General features: G+C 39.5%; 1 protein-coding gene across 2 annotated transcripts in view; it reads left to right on the forward strand.

Annotated features, from left to right (window-relative positions):
- The window catches only part of LOC122793267 (programmed cell death 1 ligand 1-like), a 176,555-nt gene that overhangs the window by 69,576 nt on the left and 82,592 nt on the right, over positions 1–24,387 (forward strand). For both annotated transcript variants that reach the window (XM_044061129.1, XM_044061130.1), the window contains exons 2-3: positions 718–786; positions 17,156–17,515. In XM_044061129.1, coding sequence (XP_043917064.1) covers positions 732–786; positions 17,156–17,515 — 415 coding nt within the window. In that variant the 5' untranslated portion in view covers positions 718–731. The remainder of the gene's footprint in view (positions 1–717; positions 787–17,155; positions 17,516–24,387) is intronic.

Below are 24,387 nucleotides of genomic sequence, written 5' to 3' on the forward strand. Positions count from 1 at the left end.
TTCTCGTTTCAGGGGTATATTTATGATGTAGCTCTTTGGTAAGTTTGCTGTGAAAGCATATGGCCTAGATTGTTTTGTATGTGAGTTAAAATATTTATTTGATAGTTGTACAGAAGAGCTACAACTGCCTGACTGCAAGTAACTGCTTTGTAAGCTAGTTTGACTAGATTAACAGTAAGTCTGCATACACTATGAAGGATTACAGAAAGCTCCCAGTAAACCATATTGGAACCTTTCCAGGAATGCCAGACTGTCTCTAGCTTTTATAAGCTATTTTATCCCAGTTGTAAACCAAGGACAAATTTCACCACTGACATATTGCAGTCTACAGGAAAGAACCTTTTTACAACTGAAAAAACTGTGTTAAGTGTTTGCATGCTAAGGTAAGGCTAGTTTCTGCATATCCATATATAGTCAGTTATCATTTAGGTATTTGCTGTACATGCGTGTATCAACAGAAACAGTTTTTTTATAATCTGCTGTTTAATGCTTTACAGTAATCCTGATAAGGTATTTCTGTGCTGTTTTATTCTTGGCTGCTGTCTATAATGAGTAAAGGGTACATTAAGTTATTATTTTTATATTTTGCTTTCATATTTTCTGAACTGTACAGTTTCAAATGCTTGTATCAGTTATGCCCTTTGATTTCAAAACACTTTGTTACAGACTAAGTAATACCTAACACCTTACAACTGTTCAATTATTTATTTATTGTAGGACAGAACAGCAAGATGAATGGACTTCGATTTTCCCTCACTTTTGCCTTGTACTGGTGCTCAGTAACAGGTAAGAATCTGAAAGCTGTAATGATGCCATATCGTCAGTCATGACATTTGGCTTTTACGTGCCTTATAGATAACAGATTTTTTTTAGTTTATTTTGTGTGTTTTGTACTTGTGGGAAAAAAGTCTTACCACATATTTAACATATCATTACAATCTGCAGTTTATATGCAAAGGTTGCAAATCATTTTAAAATAAGCATTCTTGAAACTGCAGCTTCAGAAGGGAAATCTTTCTTTTTAGGGGGGCCTTATAGCCCTTTCTTCTTAAAAGTATATTTCATTTTTAAACTACATTAATGAAAAAACTTAAGTTCATATGAATGCACAAAATATTTTAATAAGTAAACTAACACTAGTTCTTATGTCTCTTTTACTTCTAATTACTTGTCTTTGTAACCCAGTAAACAGTATTTATATCACACTTCCTTATATGACACACCTAGTTTACAACTGGCTCTAAACTGAGATGGTTCCACAGTCATGTGTACTTGTGTAGACACTGACACGCACACAGACACACCTGCACACTGTCACACACTCACACACACATGCTCACACATATGTTTGCATACACACATCCTTATACAAACCCAGGCATCATAGCTGGCCTTAGGCATAGGCCAACTAGGTAGCCTCCTAGGGTGCCTCTCTAGAAGGGATGATTTTCCAGTAATCTGGATGGTATAGGTAGACCAGGATGGGGGCACTGGATGGTGTTGGGGGGCATTGTGGAGACCTTTTGCCTAGAGTACCAGTTGACCAAAGGCTGGCCCTGCTAGACACTTGTGCTCACACATATACCCACACTTTTTTTAGAAGACAAGGCAATAGATGACATAGCATAGACAAACAGTTGGTTACTTTTTGAAAAAAGAGGGAAAATGTACAGCACTCCTTCAGTAGAACCTGTTGGCTCTCCAAGCAGTTTTCCGTCTTGATGATGTGATCATTCTCCCTCCCTCTCTCTGTCTCTCTGTCTCTCTCTCTCTCTCTCTCTCCTCCCTCTTTTTTTTTGTAACTATTTTATTTCAGTAATTTAGTCTTCCATTTACCCTCTTAAATGCAGCAGCATAAGTCTTATCTATTTAAAATGTAACACTACATCAGAAGTGTGAGTAGGTCAGTGTAATAAACTGAAGAATAAGTGTGATTTGATCAGTTTAAGATGATTAAAGATTACATATGAAGCCCCAGTAATGTTTGCAGGTGTTCTTTGTTGCCAGTACTGCTGTACCAATCCTTGGTATTTCCTGCCATGCAGAAGACCATGACTGGCCTGATTTCCATAATTTTAGCATCATCCCAAGCTGACAGATGCTCAATGACCAACATCTGGATCTCACCACACTGCAGGAAAACCCTCTATAGACTTTTTTGCCTCTCATCACAACAAATGCATTCTTGAGATTCTTCTCCAGAACACAACAGGAGGGAGCTTGGAAAATAGATGCCTTCTACTTCATATGGACCCAATGGCTCCTTTACTCCTTTCTCCCATTACTCTTGATTCTGGGAGTATTACAAAGAGCAGACCTACAGGCCCAGCATGATACTGGTAGCCCCATTCTCGTCCAGACAACACTGGTTCTCTCTCCTCCTCATTCTCAGCGAGGGGAGGTTTCACATGTTCCCAAAAGACATCGACCTTCTCAGCCAAATCAGGGGATTGGTCTTTCATTCCAACCTGGCATCTCATTCTAGCTGCCTGGAGCATTGGGTCCTGACATTCACCTCAGTGCCCTACCCAAAAGAGGTACTGTCTATTCTAAAGGAGGCAAGAAAGTTTAACATCAGAAAATCATATATGGCAAAATGGAAAAGACTTTCCACCTGGTGTCATGCATGACACAGTATCCCAGCTCAAGCAGACATCAGTTCAGTACTGCTTTACCTTTCACATCTGTTTGATCAGTGCCTTTCTTATTCCAGCATAACGGTTCATGTTTCTGCTATTTCAGCATGCTTGCTTGCAGATTACTCCACCTCTCTTCCCTCACCCGCACATGAAACTGTTTCTAAAAGTAATGATTCACTTGAGACCTCCCAGAAGGGATCCCATTCCAGCATAGGACCTAAACTATGTTTTGGAAAACTAACCTTGCTGCCCTTTAAGCAGGCTGCTACTACACCTCTCAAGATGCTCACCTGGAAGACCACCTTCCTTTTAGCTGTCACTTCAGCTAGAAGAGTATTTGAAGTGCAAGCACTTATGTGTATAGAGCCCTTCACTGTCTTCCACATGGAAAGGGTAGCCCTCAGAACAAGCCCATCTTTCATGCCTAGGGTGGTTTCAGAACTTAGCCTTAGCCAGCCTTCTTTCCATATCTACAGAACAAAATGTTAATAATCTCCCATGCAGTGGATATCCACAGACAAATCAGGCACTACCCGAAAAGAACAAAAACTACAGACAGGGTACACCAGTTCTGAAATAATTCACAGAGGAAACCAGGGCAAACACATCATTAATCAAACTGTTTGTAAATGGATTGCAAATTGCATCAGGTTCTGTTACACACAATGGAAAGCTACTTCTTGTCCGCATTAGAGCCCATTCCACCAGGTATGGGCAAGTACCACTGCTTTCCTCAAAGGAGTTCCCACTCAAACCATACGAAAGGTAGCCACTTGGAATTCTGTTCACACCTTTACTGACACTATAACTTAAAGCGGGCTTCTTGAGCCAGGGCAGGGTTCACCTCTATCATCCTACAAAGTAGTATTTTCTAATCCTTTAATTATCTCCTCCACCTTCACAGTAGCTTTGGGAATCTTCCCAAGGATTAGTACTGCAGCATCGACTGCCATGAACATAGTACAGCAGTGTCCCACTTACCGCAGTTGTAGATGTTCGAGTAGATCAGTGTTGCAGTACATATTCACACCCTCCTGCCCCTCAACTATGTACGGACTACCTCTTTTTCTGCCTCTAATTATAATTCCTTTTGCTCATCCCATCTATACTTATGTTTCCTTTTCTCTTCATTCACAACCAAGACCAGACAGCTGGGGAGGGCATGCTGTCTTAACTGTGATTACTTTACTGGAGCTCTAGATCTAGATCTCTGCTCTGTTGGGGCTTCCATATCCTCGTTTAAACTTTCAAACGAGATGCTCTTCTTTCCACTAGATGCATTCTCAATGGACGACACTGAAGAATCTCACGAGAAACGTGACTTTCCCTCTGATTGGTTGCTGCTGATCTTACCCCTCCTGGGTTTACGTTGCCACGAAAAAATCAAATTATTTCTGTAATCCTTAAGATCACAATCCAGTTTACTTTTTTACAATCAATGACATCCCCTTCCATCTTGTTGAACTGAACACAAATGTCTTCAGTCTCTCATTAAATGCATTTTCAGGAACTGCTTTACATAAGAAATCCTGCATCTGCAGAATCTCATTTTGTATTTTGTCATGAAGTCTTACATTCCTTTTCACAAACACCTTAAGCCAGTGATATCGAAGAGAATTTTTATTGAATTTTTTGGTTGGTACTATTGTTCTTAGCCTGAAATGACTAATAATTAATTAATTTAATGTATTAAATGTGCTAAATGTGTCAATTGGTAAGCACACTGGTGTAAATAACTGTGTATGGAGTGTACAATTTATTCCCTTGAAGGCGTAAGCTGAGGTATCTTGAAGCTCCAGTAAAGTAATCACAGTTAAAACAGTTGGTTGGTGTCTTCATATTTTTTTGTTTTTTCAGTGTGTGTGGTGTAGTGTGGGGGATCATACTGTCCTCAGGCATCAAACTGCTTTTCTTGGCTTAGAGAGACCTGAAGATGGTGCCAGTGGACGTCCTTCTTATACTGTGACATCCAGACATTGGTCATTGAGCACCTCTCTGCTTGGGATGTTGCTAAGAGTCTGGAAATTTGGCTTTTCGTGGACTTCTGCATGGCAGGAAGTCCCAAGGATTAGTACTGCAACACTGATCTACTAGAACATCTGCAATTATTGTAAGAGGGACACAACTGTACTTTCTCCCTTAAAGGCCTTGAGCAGGGACTGAACAGTGTCACTTGCAAACTGCTTCTGTTTGTATCTCTGAATAATGGCATTAGAGAATATGGAAAGCACAGTTAACAATTCTGAGAACTTTCTCCATACTGTATACTGCACAGTACATTCTATTGGTACTTGAAGATGAGTTTATACATTGTAAAATCCACATCAGTCATGGATAAACAAAGTATGTCTGTGGTAATGCAGAAGTTTGCAAATTATTTATTTCACTGTTTTTAGGCCTCCAACATCATGAAGTCTTCTATCAGGAACACAACAGGCTTATGCACATGGCTTGTAAATCTGTTTGTAACACTTCAATAAAACCTAGAAACATAATACCAGCACTAGGCAAGTGATCATGAAAAAATAAGATGCCTATCCAATATCCATAAACATCTTTAAGTAGACACACCTAATAGATCGTGTTATACCTCATAGTTCCAACCTCGTATGCAAAGTCATGGAAAGATTTATCATGGAACTAATCAACCATGACCTAAGAAACCACTTGGAGTTAGTACCACAAATGTGCTTGACACGAGTGTCAGACACATTCTCTGGGGCAGTACCATTGCCTAATTCAGGTATGGGAGAAACAAACTCTTTAGGTGCAGTGTAAGACAGGGTATAGAAGAATATTTTGCCAGTGCTGATACATCTCCTCCTGGAATTCTCCCAGTAGTGTAGTGCATGTAAAAAAGAGACAGAAAACCTACCACATTACAAGGCAACAGTCTCTGACTGTGTTTTCACCTGAGATGGTGGCTATGGCTAGAGACATTATTTGGATCATTGATTATGGGGGTGCAAACCTGGATTATTATTAACACTGGCACTCCCATCCCCATTCAACCACCCAAGGATCCTGATTTTGGAAAGGATCAAAAATCTGAGGTTTCGGAAGTGTCAGAGTCTGAACATGTCGTTTCCTCTGAGGATGAAAAGGTTCAGAAACCCAAGTAAATATTTTCTTTTTCCCAAATGCTAGCAATATTTATGGATGTATTCATTTGGCAGCAATCTTAGGCTGTTCCCGAGATTAGCAGGATATATGATCTTTGGAGAATGAGGCCTAGATGTGATGACCTTCCCTCCATTGGTCCCAGTAGACTGGAAAATAGTTTTAAGAAAGCCTTCAGGTTTTCTTCTGCTGAATGAGTCTCTCTGTAACAAAGTGTTTCAAAAATTAAGAGCTATGTTCAGACTTATTTATGGGCCCTGCTTCTGTGCCTCCAGTGACCTTCTCCAATAAAATGACTGCATCTTCATCAAAGCCAGTCCTTCAAGATAAACTATGCTAGTGGCTAGAATCTCTGAGAGAAATGCTGGCGCAATCTAGAATGGTAGCTTTCAAGGTGTTTAATTACTAGTGTTTTATGTGGGCGTTTGCATTAAGGTGTATGTATAGTTTAGATGAGTTTGCTGCATTGTTACCTGCAACGCAAAAAGACTATCTGGAAGAGATTTTTTCCGGTGTTTCTCAAGTGTCTAAACATGCTTTGAAGCATGCCTTGCTGGGGGCAGATACTGTTTCTAGAAATTCAGCGATGTCTGTTGTGGTAAGGCGGTATGCTTGGTTGAACAATCAAATCTTTTTGGATGTGTTAAAAAAATGAGATTTTGAAAGTTCCTTGGAGATTCTTTTTTTTTTCTCCAAAATCTTTAATTTTTCAATAAATAAGTAACATATAATCAATTGTAGAAAAATTTAATTATAAATAATATAATAAATTCTTAAGAAAAACAAAACATAATGAAGTTTTGTACAATATTTACAAAGGCCTGAAAACAGAGTATTGAAAGTAAAGCCCAAAATGTTCCCATTTTTCATTATCAGTTTTAGTCATTAGAAACAGAATTCTTCAAATACAAATCAATAAGAGAGATCACTTTAATCTCCTTTGAGATTGTGAATATTCTGCTTGCTGCTGATTGTGTGTTTGGTACAGTAGCTAATCAGATCCATAAACACTGGAATGACAGAGGTAAACTGATGCAAGAGGTATCTAAAATGTTTTATGTTTCCAAGTTTTCTTCCAATAAGCAAGATAATTTTCTGAGCCCAACATGTAAAAGTCCCAGCCAAACAAAACTGAAGTCACCAAAAGGAAACTGCAGGAAGAGAACTTCTCCAAACATAACAAGGAGGAGTTCCTTTCCCAAAAAGGATAACTCCCCTCCCAACCTATGACTATGCGGAGACTCAGCACACATCATTCCCAAGTTCCCTTCCAGGTTCCTTGTCATGAAAGCTAGCTCTCAACAAGGTGGCTTGGCCATCAGTCACTTCCGACAAATAGCTGCTCAACATTGTTGGAGGTTACAGGTAGCAGTAGAAGGAACATCCACCTCCATTCAGGAGGATTCCTCCTCATCCACTGGACCAGACTTTATTTCCTCCCTGTACTCCAGCACATGCTGGATTCAGGGGATCATAACGCAGGTCCTCCTTCCATGAGAATGGGTTCTACACAGAATTTTCCTGTTCCCAAAAAAACAGCTGTCACAGAGACTAGTGTTGGACCTGTCCTTTTTCAATACATTTGTTAAGGTCCCCAAGTTCAAGTTCCTCACCCTGCAGAGAGTGCTTCCTCTTCTTCCGGACCACTGGTTTGTGGTGAATCTGGACTTGAAGGAGGCGTGTCATCATATCCCTATTGCGTATCACTTTAGGAGATATTTGAGATTTGTTGTGTCTGGTTCACACTATCAGTTCTCTGCATTGTCCTTTGAGTTATCCAGTCCACACCAACAAAGGAATAGCCTTTCTTCCTGAAGACAAGGTCCTATCCTACCAGACAATATTTCATTAATTCTCCAGGAGGAGCACCGCCTTGACTAGAGAATTCCTATAAATTTTAGGACTGATGGCATCCATAATTCTCATGATACTACTGGCCCATCTCCATACAAGGAAATTTCAGTGGTATGTACAAAATTGCTGGACCAAGTACCTACATTTTCTGAAATCCCAGTTGCCAGTGCTGTCCTTTATTAGACAAGAGTTACAGTGGCGGAGAACATGGTTGAGTATTAGTCCAGGGCTTCTCTTCTTCCCACCTGTTCCACCACAATCTGTCCAGACAGATTCATCCAACTTCACTTGGGGAGCTATGCCTGTCCCATGGATGCATGGAAGCACATCAATTTCAAGTAAATATTGGCGATGATCTACATCTTGAAAATCCTTCACCACCTATGGATTCTGGTTCCTCTTCTTGTGGTTACAGACAACACCACAGTGATGTGGTATCTCAACAAACTAGGGTATATCCTCTATGCAAGTTGGCAATGATGACCTGGGAACTGGCTTTACAACTCTTCAGACATCATAAATTCCATCAGAGCAAAATGTCATGACAAAGAGACTAAACAGATCCTGGGCAAGACCCATGTGAGTGGAAACTCAAAGTAGTGGTGTTCCAGGATCTAGTCCAGGTGTGGGGAACACCTCAAGTAGATATGTTCACCTCCTTTTAAAACATACAGCTAGAGAAATTCTGTTCCGGACAACCTTGCAGCCATATTTGGAAGACAAAACAATTTCACTCCTTGGTCGGGAATATTCTTTCTTTATGTTTCCAGCCTTTCCATTGATTCACAAGGTGCTGCTTCTGATGATTCAGAGAGAAATACAAGAGATCATTGTGGTGACATCCTATTGGCCGAGGCAGTCTTTGTTCTTCCTTATAATGGTATTGCCCAAGGGCAGTTACTACAGAATTTCTCATACTCTGGGTTTGCTCATACAGTCTCAGGGGCAACTGGTGCACCCCATTTGGAGCAACAACAACTGACAGCCTGGGTGATTCAGTCTGGACTCAGTTTAGGTACTTGTTTTATGAGGATGTTCAGCAGGTGTTAAAGGAGGCCAGAAAACCTGCTACTAGAAAATTTTATATTTACAAATGGATGAGTTTTTCCCAAGTGGTGCCTAAGTGGGAACAGAGGGTCCCTTAAGGTTAACATCTCTCTCTCATCTTGAAATATTTGTGTGAGCTTCTTCAGAATGGCTCATCATACATGTCCATTAAGATGCATTTAGTGGCCATCTCTGCTTGTCTGTCAGTGGATCCCCCTCTTTCCTTTTCTCTTATGATAAAACAGTTCATAAAAGGAGTATTGTGTATGATACCCCCTCAAGCAAATTTCTCTTTTGTGGGATCTCAACTCTGTTCTGGAAAAATTTACCTTACCAAGTTTTGAATCTACCACTGTTTTGCTTATTGCTCTGATATCTGCAAGGTGAGTCACTGAGTTGGAAGTTCTTATGGGGGGCAACTTGATTTTCCATGGTGATACAGTTGTGTGATACACTAATCTGTCTTTCAATCCGACAGTGGTCTTGGAATTCACTCTCAATCTGTCTATCAACCTCCCTGTGTCCGTCCCAAAACCTAAGTATGAGGGAGGGAGCGAGGGAGGGAGGGAGGGAGGGAGGATATGTCATAACTTGGATGTACACTGGCAGCTGAGGTACTTCCTTGACTAAATAAAACTCTTCAGGATGGCTGAAATATTTTTATTTCCTACATAGGGGAAAAGAAGGGTCAACTTGTCTCTGAGTAAACCATTGCACATTGGTTGTCCTCTGGAATTGTGTTTTATTACAACCACCATGGCAAGGTGAATCCAGGAAGGGAAACATGCATTCCACTGGGGCCTTTGCCTCTTTACTGGTGTATTGAAAAGGAGTGGACTCTGTCCATACATTTACAAAGCACTGTAAGCTGAATACTTTTTCTAGATTCAGGTCAGGCTTCACCAGCATCATTCTGTAGGAGCTTCTGGACCCTTATCTTTCCTTCTCCCAGGTTGGATAAGCTTTGGGAATCTATCCAAATACCAGTAAGGCAGAGTGTTTGTTGAACATAGTGCAGTTGCATAAGTCCTACATACCTGTAACAGTGGATATTCATAGAACAGTTCTTACTGGCAGTACCCACCCATCACCACCCCCTTTTGGATGTAGATAGTTTGGTGTTTGGGTTACCACGGAGCTTTGCTCAGCTGCCTTTATTGTGTGAGTGTGTGTGTGTGTGTGTGTGTGTGTGTGTGTGTGTGTGTGTGTGTGTGTGTGTGTGTGTGTGTGTGTGTGTGTGTGTGTGTGTGTGTGTGTGTGTGTGCATGCACGCATTTGTGTGTGGTTTTGTACTGGAACAGGAAGTGTTCACAAAGCTTGTATTTCCATCTTCTCTTCCTACTGGACCCTAGAAAACTGAAAGGTTCCTGTCTGTGAGTTTGTAGGGCAGTCCTTGCACAGACAGGTAATTGATCCATCACAACCTCAGACAGGTGGTGTTAGGGACTCTAAAGTTTACTAGACTGCCAGAGGACCTGAATGCCATTAAAGTAATATGTTCTATGAACATTTACTGTTACATGTAAGTAGGATTTGTGCTTCTGTACTTTTGTGGGTGCAGATTTCTAGTGTGGATGTTTGTTGGAGCCACTGGGTTTTGTGGAACAGATAGCAGGTCAAATAGGAGTGGGCCTTTCATGACTTTAAAAGAGGAACATAAGTCACATCAGAGCAGCCACAGGCTACCCTGTATAAAGAGAGTCATGCTACTCTATCATAGAATGTGAATGCTTTAAAGGCCCTTAATCTTCTTGCATAAGAATCTTTAATGACTTCCCAGCTGAGAACAATGCATGGATTTGTGCATAACGGGGGCATTGTATTCAGTATTTGTGCATAACAGGGGCGTTGTATTCAGTGATGGGCCTGAGAAGGGAAGAGTAAGCAGTGTGATGGCTTATTTATTTACTTATTTAATTTTTTTAAATGGGGGGGGGGGGTGAAATGCTCAGAGGACCTTATTCAGACACTTCCCTGCCAAAGGGAAATACAGCAGAATACAGTATAAAAAATAAATAAAAGGACAAGCATGGACACATTTAGCAACAGATCTTCTGTGAGCACTTTAAAAGGTAATGAGCAAACAGTGTTTATATACACATTTTATTTGCATTTATTATTTATTTGCAGTTGGTTTACCAGGATAGTCCATTGGGCCAAAATGAGCCCATTTTCAATGGAGTCCTAAACAAACAAACTAGGTACATACAATAGATTACTAATGATAATTATACAAATATAAAAAGATACAAGCATTTCATTTCAAAAACTCAGGAAACATTTCAGAACAATACAGTCAAGTGATGAAAATTTGAGGTGTTTTAGGCTGTGAAAAGTAATATTGCATAATGATACAGAGTAGTTATTGTGTAAGGAGCATAAGCTTTACAAGGTGCAGTCAAATACAGTCTTTGCAGATACCATGGGAAAAAAAAAAAAAAAATAATATGAGTTATGGGGAATTTATAAGGAAAAATGACTGGAGTAACATGAGAGTGAAAGGAAGAAAATTGAAAATGACCTGCATAGACAGCACATAATATACACAATGCAAACATATTAGAAAAGTTTATAAGGGGTGATTGTAACAAGGAGGTGAATCATTAGGAGTGTGAAAGTAATTTAAACAATAATTTATGTTAGCATATAGGACTATAGGGTCATCGTTTATCCAGCAAACACTTACATTCATATTATTTCTGGAAGAATGCTTGCTATGGCTTCTTGGAGCTTGAGGATATTCCCTTGGAAATCAGCTGGGATAGATAGAGGATTTCTTTATTATAAAGGATACATGACTGAATGTCCTAGAGAGTGTTGTCCACATTGATGTCCAGGTTTTTACAGTCATGTCTGCCTGAAAAGGAGTACCATTTACAATGCATGATGTGAAAACAGCTTTTTGTCACATGCTGCTGTAATGCATTTATTTCTGAACTGAGCTGATAATGATCTGTGAAAACCAGATAGTAGTGCCCGGCCTGCAGTCATCAGCAGACTTGGTCAACTGCACTTTTAGGTTACTGACTTCGATGTCTGCAAAATAAGTGCTAAAGAAGAGAGGGCCCAGAACCAAACTGTGTGCTACCTTACCAGCTACAGTTTTACATTCAGAGATTGTGTCAGTAACTTTCACAACTTTGGGTCAGTAGAAGAGCCAGTTTGCAACCAAGTGGACAATGTAAAGGCTGTATGTTAACTTTTTTTAATTTTTCAATAGTAACAAAATTGGGGATAGTGTCAATAGCTTTGACCAGACCAAGATAAACAGCATGCACTGAGTGACCACTGTCCACAGCCTTTGTAACCTTTCTAAAAAAAGCTTGCTAAGTTCAGAAGACAGGACTGTGTATCACAAAGCCAAACTGATTTGGGTCTAGATCAGTTAGATCGCCAATGCCTACAGTAATTAGTTATGCTATGGCACATTCCATTTGCATATAAAGCTGGTGAGGCTGATAGACCTATAATTGCTGAGATCCATAGAGGAACCACCCTTGTGTGGAGGTGTAACAGTGGCTATTTTCCAGTCATCAAGCACAAATCCTAGATAGGCTGAAGTTGAGCAGTTTAAGTAGCAATTCAGATAGTGCTTACTTGGCACTGATGAGACTGCAGTCTGATACACTGGTATGTTGTCTTGATACATGGAAGTATTTTTCTTAGCCTTTAACAGAGATTCTGACAGTTGTTTCAAAGTAATTTTAAAAGAAACTAAATTTATGGGATAGTGTGTCCAGTAATGTTGGTATGCGGGATAAAGTTAAAACTAAATTTGCTAAGATATTAGTTATAGCCTTGCAATTAGAATGTTTGACACTATTATGAATACTATGATGAATGAAGTGCATTGTTAGGTTATTATACCTAAATTTTCTGACAAAAGTAACAAAAGGTTTTTGTGTGTGTGTGTGTGTGTGTGTGTGTGTGTGTGTGTGTGTGTGTGTGTGTGTGTGTGTGTGTATCCTTTATCCAGGAAACTGTTATGGATACATAAAAGTTAAAGTACAGGATTTGTTTCCTGAGTGGCCTCCGAAAGACATGCGTGAATGGGTGTGCCTTTGCTGAAGGTTGGGCATTGGGCTGGCAACTCGGCACCTTAAAAAAATTGACTGCCAATCATTAGCAGACCAGAATTCCGCTGTGGCGACCCCCTAACTGGGAAAAGCCAAAAAGACAAAGAACAACCCTTATAGTTAGGCAGACAGGTAGTGAATTTTCATTCAGCTATTTTAGTGCTGAAAAAATCAGATGTATATGGAGCATTCCTCTCAGATGGATCCATTTGCAGCAGGTTGCTGTGACATTTGCCTATATCTTCTCTAAACTGAAGTAAGTTTGCATGGCCCAGTCACTAAAGATGGTCTCATTTGGTAGTTTAAGGGGGATCGTTAGGCTTGACAGAGAATATGACTGATTTGGAATCAATTTACTTGGGGACGATGAAAGCTGGGGGAGGATACAGTTGGGAGCTAGGTTAGAATGGAACAAGTGAAGGATATTAGAGCCTCTATTTAGTATTTACTCCAGCGCATTGACATTAATAATGTCTAAGAAATTTTAACATATCCATTATTCAGGGTGTTGTGTGGCAGTCAATTATCGGGTAATAGAAGTCCCCTATCAAGAAGGGATTTGGTTTTATATTTAATCCCTCAGTGGTGGTAAAATAATTTCCGTGATCTGTTGTGTGGCATGAATGAGGACCTATAGCTATGAATGAAGTAATAGCTGGCTTTATTAAGGGTTACATGGAGCTGAAGGAGTTCCAAGTTAGGGTGTTGGGGAGTCTGCAGTGAGGTGATGGTGTTTCTCACAAATGCAGATACTCACCTCCCAGATTACTAAGTCCCTGATGACCTGTTAAGTGATAACTCCTAGTGTAGGAGAAGTCCTTTTGTTGCATTGAAACCAGTTCTCAGTAACCACACAACTGCAAACATGTTTAAGGTGCAGGGAGGCCTCTAATTCTGTCATCTTTCTATTTAGATTCTGAGCACTGAGTAGTGCCACCATGGTGTCCAAATTTTAATTTACATTAGAGGAACTATACCTAAAGGGGGCATTATGAGGTGTAAACCATTCTTGGAAGTCTTATCTGCCTTCACATCCTAGGGTGGCATATATTGGATCTCCTTAGAATGACAACAATTTTTTAACAAAGTGAGGAACAGAGAACCACCCTGGTGGTGTAGAATGTTTTCTATTTTTTCCCTAAGCTCATTTTTCAGTTAATTCATAAATGTGCAGGTTTCCTGTTCTCCATATTCCTGTATGACCAGTTTTCCTTTCATCCGGGTCAGTCGTCACATTACCTACTGAATCAACACCTATAGCTCTCTAGTTTTGCTAAAATTTCTTTTATATGACATCATTTCTTTACTACTTGTAGTTTTTCATTGCATTGTTCCTAGACCATTTCACTGCTGCACAGTGCATATTTGTTTTCTAGACTGTGTAAAATGGATTATGCTTACTTTCTTAGTGTGAGTTGATTTTTAAAAATACACATAAGCTTTACTCTTGCGAGGTGACTGTTATTTATTTATTTTATTTGCAATTTGATTCATCGTACATATGTGGTATATGCCTTCAGCTCTTGACTTACTAACCTCTGAAAGGCACATTTTTTATTATATCGTACGTATTACTGATGTCAGTAGTACCTTTGTAGTGTTTAAAATGTATGGCTTGCTCTAAAAGGTGCATTGTTAAAGTACATCTGCATTGTTAAAATGTTTATAAGGAATTGGTTCATTGACATCAGTAAATAACAGTTTTAGGTTGGAATTCATAACTGAGTATCGTGCATCTGTACAGCAGGAGTATTTACAGTGTTTGCTGATTCAGATAGCTTGAAGCTACTCTGACATGTTAACATTGCATTAGGATTGCCCACGCCTTGTGTATGACTGCTGCACACACTAATTAGTGCTACGCCATGTGTTGCATATCATCATACATATGATGTTTCCTGTTTGAATTAATTGTTATGAATGTTGCTTCTTATTTTCATGCCACTAATGTAAACCACGTAAGGCCAATTCAGGTCTGAGGTAATAATGCATGCTTTGTAAACCTGTGTAGTATCTAACAGTACATTTAAAATGTCTGGGTTTTAACAAAATAAATTAAAAGAACACCTCATTGTATGTCATTGGCTGGAAGAGAAAGTCATCATTGTACAAAAAAACAAAATATTGTTTGCGTGTTATTCAAATTCCTTAACGTAAATTGCTGGCATTGTCTTTTTGTCTCTTTATATATTTCATCTGCCCTGTTGTGTTTATTTTGGCTTGTTGCTTACATTTTATGTATTTTATACAGTCATTATGCCCTTTGTGCTTTGCTTTCTTTCTTTCAGGTCATCTATAAGGTATTGGCGACCTGTCTGTCTGATGTTGATTGATACTGACGATTTCGTCTTTTCCTCATGGCTTGCACTGACTACATGGAGGCAGAGGAAGTGGTCTGTTGGGATTAGAACCAGATTGTTAAAAGTCCAATGCAAAGCTGCTGCCATATTTATTTTTTGTGATTCATGGAGAAGTCCATTGAATGCATTGTAGGCAGTAACCATGCCAGGCAGCTGGTAACTGATATCAGCAGTGCCAGGGAAGGCTTTCAAATTGACATGTTCGCAGATGACTGCAAACTGGGAGCCATTATTGAATCCCCAAATGATGTGGATATTCTACAAAAGGGCCTTACAGAAACAGATGCTTTGTGCCAGAGCCATGGGCTCAAGCTCAATGCCAAGAAATGTATAGTTATCCCCTGTGGGAATAAACATGTACTCATGAATTACCACAAAGGTGGCAGCACACTAAACACTGAAAGTGTGATAAGAGACTTAGGGACACAGGTGGACAGTGGTCTCACCTTTAATAAATACATTGCCACAACAGTCAGGAAATCCTTCTATGTGGCACACCTCATCACTAAGGGTTTTCATCCAGGAAAAAAGGAGGTCATTGTCCCACTGTACTCATCCCTCATTAGATCCATTATAGAGTACAACGCCCCATTTGGTATGTACGCCTGTTTTCAGCGGAGGCCCGGGGAGAAATGCTCCAATATACCTCTCAAGACATCTGCAACAACTGGAAAGGCTGCAGAAATACCTCACTAAAAGAATCACAGGCCTAAAGCAGATGCCCTATGCTGATCGTCTAAAAAAAAACTCCAGCTATAATCTGTCGCATATCGTCTACTCAGAGATGATCTCTGCTTAACATACAAGGCCATGTCAAGCCCAGAGCTTTTGGACATGTTACACTTAAAGAAATCCCAATCCTTCAGAGCCACATGCTCCAGGGATCTAAACCTTGTCATCACAATGAACAAAACATGCTGGAGGGATAGGTTCCTCACCCAGAGACTCCCCAGACTCTGGAATAGACTGCCCATACATGTCAAGCAGAGCGTCTCTTTGGCACTCTTCAAAAGGAACTTTGACGATTGGATGGGAGCTAGGAAATTCACCCCAGGGATCACGTCAGTTGCCCTGCTAGACAGGGGTCCAAGGAAGTAAATATTGTGGGAAGAAATAGCCAGGGAATTGTTATGGCTAGACTTGTATAGGCCCTAGGGCCGATAGCCTAGTACCAACCTATGGACCTATGAAGCTATGTGATTTGCTGTTCATTTTAGTATAAAGCACATGTAGCATGATTGTAGTTCATTTGTTACTTTGTTTTAATTTTCAGTCAGTAGAGATTGTTTAATGTCCATTGCAATCAGCTGCCAAATTGAAGTCATATTTGTCTGTCAATAATATTGACACAGTTAACAAAATTTGCTTCTTTATGTGGTACAGTGAAAAAATCTACTTGTTATTGATTGATAATAGCTTTTGTTTCATAATTATCGGATTTAGCTTGTTGTGATTTAGGAAATGGTTGATTTTGGAGCTGGGACTACTTGGCTTGTGAATGGACTGTTGGCTTTTGTTTGGCTGAACTGACTTGACTCCATTTTAACATCTTGCTGTTACTGCTGTATCATCTCATGACTGTACCATTTTTACATCGTTCCTTTAGCCTTGTGGGGCGATCTGACTATTTTTATTTAATATTTGTACTATTAATGTATCTAATCTAAGAATATTAAATAAAAATAATATGATTATTTTATTTAATATTTTTAGTATTTAATACATTTATTCTATTACTTTATCATTTCCTGTTTTAAAATGACTTGCTACCGTAATGGTTATAACTATAGAATATCTTAAGAGTTATATGCACCCTTGTTTTCTGATAGTTTACTAGTTACAAGAAAATGCTTTGAGAGATTTGTATGAATTTTTGTTCCACTTATTGTGTGACTTTGAAGTAGTTTATCTTTCCTGAAGTACTATCCCGTACCTTTAGGACATGGCTAGAGTAGTAATGAAAAACCTGGAGTATTATATTATCTATATGCACTATGGAATCATAGCTTGAGCTAACAAGTTGTCCTGACTGTCATGTTTTCTGCTTTCTGTTTTTCAGCTTTATTCACTGTGGAAATGACCAGGTCATCTTATGTTGCAGAGCATAACACTGTGGCTACGTTGGAATGTAAATTTCCTATTGATAAAAAATATGGGATCCAGGACTTAAAAATATTTTGGCACAAGATTGTAAACAGTAGCCTGGAGTTAGAAGTTTTCAAGTTTTTTAATGGATCAGAAGATTTCCTGATGCAGGATGTGATTTACAAAGGAAGAGCCCGCTTACGGCAGGCTTTATTGGGCAATGGGCGGGCAGTACTTGAGATCAACCCAGTTAAGGTCACTGATACAGGTGTTTATCGCTGCCTGATAGAGCTGCATGGAGCAGATTACAAACAGGGCACACTGGAAGTAAAAGGTTAGTATGGCAATTTAACACATTTCATGAAATGTGTGTTTGGGCTGTTCTATGACTCCTTTATTTATGAGTAGTAAGTGATGATGTTCTGTACATATCTGAGTACTAGTAGGAAACACCTTGACTCTGGTTTTAGTCTGTCTTGGGTATTGATGAGAGAAGCGGAGGTGTGTGAGTTGTTTAACTGTTTTGTGGTCCAACAGGATCTGCCCAGTGGCTCTTTCTTCCTGCACTCAGTTGACCCAATCATTCCTGCATTGGGTGAGAGCTCTCTAATACATTCCTTCACTGGTGTAAGCAATAATCGGGTGATAGAGAGTCGACCAGTTCACTAATCCTGTGAAACGTCATGTCTAACCCCCTTCAAACAGAACTTGTATGCTCCATATTTGCTGCTCTTGAGAGATGCATAAATGCCAGGGCCACAGCTAGGGTGGAGTGAATGGAATGGATGCCCCAGGCACACTCTGTTAGAGGACACAATCAGCAGTTGCTGATAGGATGCAGTTGCAGTGCTGGCATTATTTTAGAAGCTGGATGATATCTTTGCTTCTTAACTGAGTGGCAATACTGCATGCATTTGTGGTTGTTTGTGTAAGTAACTGTACCAAGCTCTTGTAGCAAGGAGCTTGCTGCAGTTACAGTTGTCAACAGTGCTACCTTTTTATTTTCTTCTGGTGTTCACCTTTTTTTTTTTTATCCTCAATTTTCAATTTTGAGCTGGGGGAACACCAGTCTTGGGGACCTCCTTAGGGCATCAGATGACCTAGCTAATGATGTTCTTCGTGTTTCACTGTTGCAGTCATTATATTTGGGTTATCTGCTGGTAGTAGCTCTCAGTTGGCCTGATTAACAAAGTCTTGGGTCCTGTGTCAGTTGCTGTCCCTTCTTCCATGACGTCATGTCGTCAGGGGTATAAAACATGTAGCCGACACCATTACATCAGTCTTTCTTGCCGTGCGGTACCCGAATCAGAAGCAATTCGCAAGTGCCGGTTTTCGGGTTTCAGAACTGAAGTCTTCAACTAAAGCTAAGTACCCCATTGGGGAAACTTTTTCTTGCTCCTTACTGATGTCAGTAAAAGTTAGTAATTGCATTTTTTGTGGAAAGCAGATACCTCACAATGATTTTCATTCGTACTGTATTCCTTGCCTAGGCCCTGACCACGACGTACGATCGGTTTTGTGCCTTATTTAATCAATGCAATATCCGTTGTTGGTATATTTTCACCTCTAAATATTTATGTTGTACTGAGAAGGTTGGATAGACTATTACTTATATGAACTTTTTAGTAACATGACATTAATTGTTTCAGTTTTATGTGTGAAGTTGGTTTTATTTTTTTATGAACGAGCACTTCTTTATGAACGAGTTTGCCTTTAAAGAAGTTCAGGGTATGTGTTACGTTGTAACAAGATTGGTTACTATGACCACCTGATTCCTTATATACGAGATTTGAATTATAACTCATTGTTTCTGAAGAAGTTTGCTTGCTTAGCAAACAAAAAGAGCTTAAATCTAAACTAAATAAAACTTTTGTGATTTTTAGACTTTGGCAGCTTGTCGTGGCAGAGTTCTTTCTTGTTCTTGAGATGCGATAGTCACAGAACCAGCTAAGAGGTTAACTTAACTGTAAAATGAAACTAAGCAGTCCTTATAACTGTTCCTCTTGGGCCATTCTTTGTTCTCCATCTGCCTTGTGTTGCACCTCTTCTTTGTCTTTTTCCTCTGTTTGACAGGCAAATACACTTTTAAAATACTAAGATAGCTCTTTGTTAGTATTACATCATTTATTTTTAAGTTGGCATGGTGTTTTCCGGACACTTTATTCTGTCACTGGTTCCATGTTATTTCTTGTGGTTTATCAGATCTTTAGCATGTGCTTTCACTTTACATTCCAGAATAAGTATAGCTATCTGTCCATATCCATTAGGGATTTAAATTTCCTACCCCTCCTTTTATTACAATAAGAAGCAACTTAGAATTTCAATTCTGGAATTAATCTTCAGATTAATTAAATAAACTGTACAGTAAAAAGCATGATAAAAAAAAGACAAATGACTGGTTGAAGACTAGTTCTTACATCATAAATGCCAGCATGCATTAGAAATCTGTTTCACAGACGTTAGGAATGTCCAGTGATTTTGAAATACTTAAAGTGAGCTCAGACGAGGGGAATTGGTTCTTACAAGTCACAAAGATGGATGGATGCATGCTAATCATTAAATTCTCTCACTCTGGGTGGGAGTACATATTATGATTTAAGAACTTTTTGGTCCTTCATTTATGTCAAGATGCACTTGAATTTCCTTTTGTAATCAAAGTATAACTGCTGGTCTTAAGTCTATTGTTAAAGCGGTCTTCTGGTAGAAAAAAATTGAAAACTTCTCTTTAAGACAAATGTTTGGTGAAAATTAAAAATTCTTCTGTAAAACAGTAATACCATCCACCATGGAGTACTAAGTTAAAAAATGTTTTTAACACTAGCTTGTTGATAACAAGACATAAAAAAGCTAATGTTTAGATGCAGACAAGCTTGGATGGGGCTTGCAAGATGAATACAGTACTTACAGAGTGCAAAGCTTGCTTGGTGTTTATCTGAGAAAAGGCATCTTGAAAATACAGCCATTGGTATTGTCATAGAATGTGTTCACCATTTTCAGGCAGAGCAGGGTTCTGCATGAAGCTCAGTGATGTGTCTCCGCGACATTTAATCTTCGCATGCCAGTATTTCTGCAGTGATGATCACTTCTTGAAAAATTCTGCATTGACTAATAAAGAGGGCAGATTCCATCAGTAATTTACTTGTAACTATCTCTCTGATTATTCACCAGTTTTTTTCAGAAAATAATCAAAATGTTGTTCCTTGTAAGGAAAGCTAGAGATATGCCTGCTAGGATCAACTACATTTTCAAGCCTCATTGGAGCTAATCAAGTGAGACAGAACACCTCTTTCTACACCAGACAAGACTGCTGACCTGGTTGGTTAACCCCCCCCCCCCCACACACACACACACACACACATATCAGTAACAGGAGGGAAAGCCACAAACAAAATAAATAAATAAAGTAAAGGCAGGAAATGTATTTGCATTAGATTGCTGACTGAAGCATGTGACAAAAATGGTTGCTTTATCTACACTCTGCTGATTAGCACAAGGGAAACACTTCTAAATTATATGTTTCTCCATGAGGGTCATAACAGTACAGGCCTGACCTCATGTGCGTTTGTGCCGTTCGGCATGTCCTGTGGTGCTGAAAAGTAGCTGAAGTCGAGCACCTCAGTATATGGTGACGCTCCTCAAAATCTGATCCAGTGAAAGAATTAAAAGAAGGTATGGATAGTGCCAGATTAAATTCTTCCTCTGAACCTGTGAAACAATGGATGGCTTAGTCAAGCGTGATAACATTCATCCAGTAGTGGGCAGATATGCAAATCATCTGATATTACAAACAGCAGACCTCAACTGTTGTTACTCTGATTGCAGTAGATAAGTAGTCATGAGTCTGTTAAGTGCCGCTTTTCTGGATTAGTTCGCTGATACCTCCGTACTTACTTTTCATGTGACAATTATCAGTGATAACATTTCAGAGACAGACCATTTTTCAACAGCAGCAATGCCATTTTCTGAACAACTAAACATTATGTATTGTTGCATGTTCTGCATTTCCCTTTGCGTTTTAAATGTATACTGATGTTGTGCAGAAGTGTAGGAATCATTACCAAACCCACATGAAGCAGGATCAGAGAGACATCATTAATTAAGTGGAATATATGCGTCAGGAGGCAGAGATTATTTGAAATGACATGCAAAATTATGATAAGTGGGACAGTGGCACAACTGGTAGCATTCAGGCCTCACAGCAAGAGCTTCTCTGTTTAGTTCTTGGCTTGGGTACCTTCTGTGTAGTGCTTGAATATCCTCACTGTGTTTGTGTGGGTTTCCTCTGAGTGCTGCAGTTTCATCTCACATTCTAAAGACATGCAGTAGGTGTGAGTGCGCATGCATTTTATAGAAAAATGAATAAGGCAGGGCTGGCCACGTATCAGTTTGAACATTGATTGTCACCCCAATCCCTTGTGCAGAAATGTGAAAAAGGAGATTATGGAACAATGGATGGAATATATGCATGAGTAGACCTCTGTTGCACCCCTTTAACAATGCCTCCCCAAACTGTTGCAGATCTCCATGAGAGTCCGTAAGAATGCTGTTAAATGTGGCTGTGGCACAATTGACACTTCTGTGAGGCAGTTGACTCAGTTATGAGATGGCATGCACATAAGAACATTAGGAGACCAGCTACTAAACATGCTGTTAGGCAAGTACTTGCTTTTTTGACCTTCATGTTAGATAGTACTTAAAATAACTAGAGTAAAATTTGCATCTATATAGATTATAATTCTTTCATTCTTTAGTTCTAAAAAGCAGGAATGTTCCTGTCAAAGCAGACTTTCCATTCTAAGACGTCTCATTTTTAACTATTCATATAAAATAAGGTATTCAAGAAAGGCTAGTGGCAAGGCTATAGAGGCTTGATCAGGTGTTTAGGCAGGGGCATGGGCAATACTCCCTTGCCAAGGCAAAAGGATACATCTCCTACACCTCCTTCACCCAGGCCTTTTTCCCTCCACTTGCTAATTAGAACTCAAACAGTACCTATTAAGATCATATTAGTTCAGCCTGACCACTGATTATTGGTTGAGGGAATTCATAAGCATGAGATAAAACATCAAGATGAGGGCCATTTTTGCCTTTATGGAAGTGTATCCTGTTCCTGGAAACTAGAGAAACTTTCATCACTAGCTCTAGAAAGCGTCTTTCTGTTGAAGAAGAGCCAGGGTTCTAATGAAATCTGTTTTGAGTCCCCACAAACACTGACCATTGAGATTCATGTTGGACTTCTTCAGGTTCAGTAAGCGTCTGGTGGTATGAAAAGATATCTAGCCTTCCAGATCCTTCTCTGTCTTCTGCTTTCAGGGGCACTTATATTCACAGTAGATATGAAGGATGCATGCCTGTAGATCCCATTTTCAAAGAACACAAGAAATTCCTTTAATGTGTGCCAGGATCAAAGCACTTTCAGTTCACCTTCTGTGAGACTTCTAGCAATTTTATAAAAGACTTAGTTCAGTCTTTACCAGTCTCAGAACCACCACATCTTTCTTTATGTGACTGGCTGCTTAATTTCAGATAAATCCCAGAAGGAGATGACCAAAATACTGAGCTACACTGCCTGGTGCTTCACCAGGATATGGATGTCTATACTTCTTCAGAAGATCAGCCTCACTCCTTCACAAACCAAGTGCTCCCATGAGGTCATAGAAAAGACAGAATGCTCAGTTCTTCATTTTACCCAGGCTGTCATACTGTTATGCATAACTGCAGTGGCCATCATGAAGGCTGTAAGTTACGTTTCTTCTTTCATACTAATAGTCTTTCTTGTCAGATTACACATATGGAAATGCTATTAATATCTTGGAAGTCTTTATGCCAATTTCTACACTCCTTGGAAGGGGGTAATCCCTTCCACCACTTCCTTCCGCAAAGGCCTTTGTCATTCCTTTCTTCCATATCTGAATACCCAAGATGCTGAGGAAGGTGATCCAAGAAAAGAGACACTTCATCCTGATTGCAAACCTGTAGCCAACAAAAAACAGATTATCCCTATTCAAAGGTTTGAACATAAGATATCCAAAGTCCTTTCCCATCTGATACAGCCTTTTTCCCACCAACAAGGGGCCTTGGTACATCCAAGTTTAAAACAGTTATGGCTTGCAGTTCAGAAGGTAACTCTGACCCTTTATTTAATAGAGAACTAATGGCATTCATCCCATGATGGCTACATTTAAGCAAACCCTCCTGCTTTCATTTTTGTGAAGGGTCTTTATTGTGCATTGTTAAAGTGCACCACTTGGCCATTTCTGCGTGCTTGCTATTACAGACACTATTAACAGCTCTGTCTTTAAATGGGATACTGCACTTAAGACCACACAGACCACTGATGCCTACTGTTTGGGACATGAATTTCATTTTGTAAAAGCTGACTTTTGCTCCCTTTGAACATGCAGACAGAGCCCCTATGGTGTAATTTTCCTTGAGAACACTACTTCAGCTAGGAAGATCTTGAAGTTACAAGCCCTTATGTGTAGAGTGCCTTGCATTATCTTCTACAAAAACAGGGCAGCTCATAGAACCAGTCCCCCACTTATGACAAAAGTGGTCTTGGAAATCACAGTGATTCAGCTTTCAATTATTTTCCAAAATCAAATAAGCTAAGGACAAAATATCATGCACATCTTTGATATGCATAGACATCTAACTGTTTAGTTTGGTAGAGCAAAGGATTGTGGGCAGACTGACCAGTTCTTTATATGTTTCATGCCAGGCAAACAAGGAAAACTGATTTCTAAGTAAACCACAGTCAGCAGGTTGCATCACATTTTCTTATGCCACCACAGTATAACTTTACAAGGGTAGATACAGCACACTATACAAAGCCAGCTTTTACTACAGTAGCCTTTCTCATGAGCATCTTAAACACATTCTATGGGGACCACAAGCTGGACATTTCCTGCAGGAACAGAGTAGAATTTGCCTGCGAAGTTTTGCAGAACTTTTTTTGCTACCCAACCACAAGCCTGTGACCAGCTTTGGCATTGTTTTATTGTTTTTCCCACATGTTTAGTTTCATAATGCAGCAATAGTCCTTATGATGAACACAGTACAATTGTGTGATCATACTTACCCTAACTATGGATTTTCAAGTAATGTCACTACATCTGTATGCCTGCCCTCTTTCCACCCCTCTATGTGCATCTGGCACATTACTGTTTTGGGAGGACAGTTGTTTCCCTTTCAGTGATATACCTT

The sequence above is a fragment of the Protopterus annectens genome, chromosome 2.part0 (genome assembly GCF_019279795.1).
Source record: "Protopterus annectens isolate FY-2018-M chromosome 2.part0, PAN1.0, whole genome shotgun sequence".
Classification (NCBI taxonomy): Eukaryota; Metazoa; Chordata; order Ceratodontiformes; family Protopteridae; genus Protopterus; species Protopterus annectens.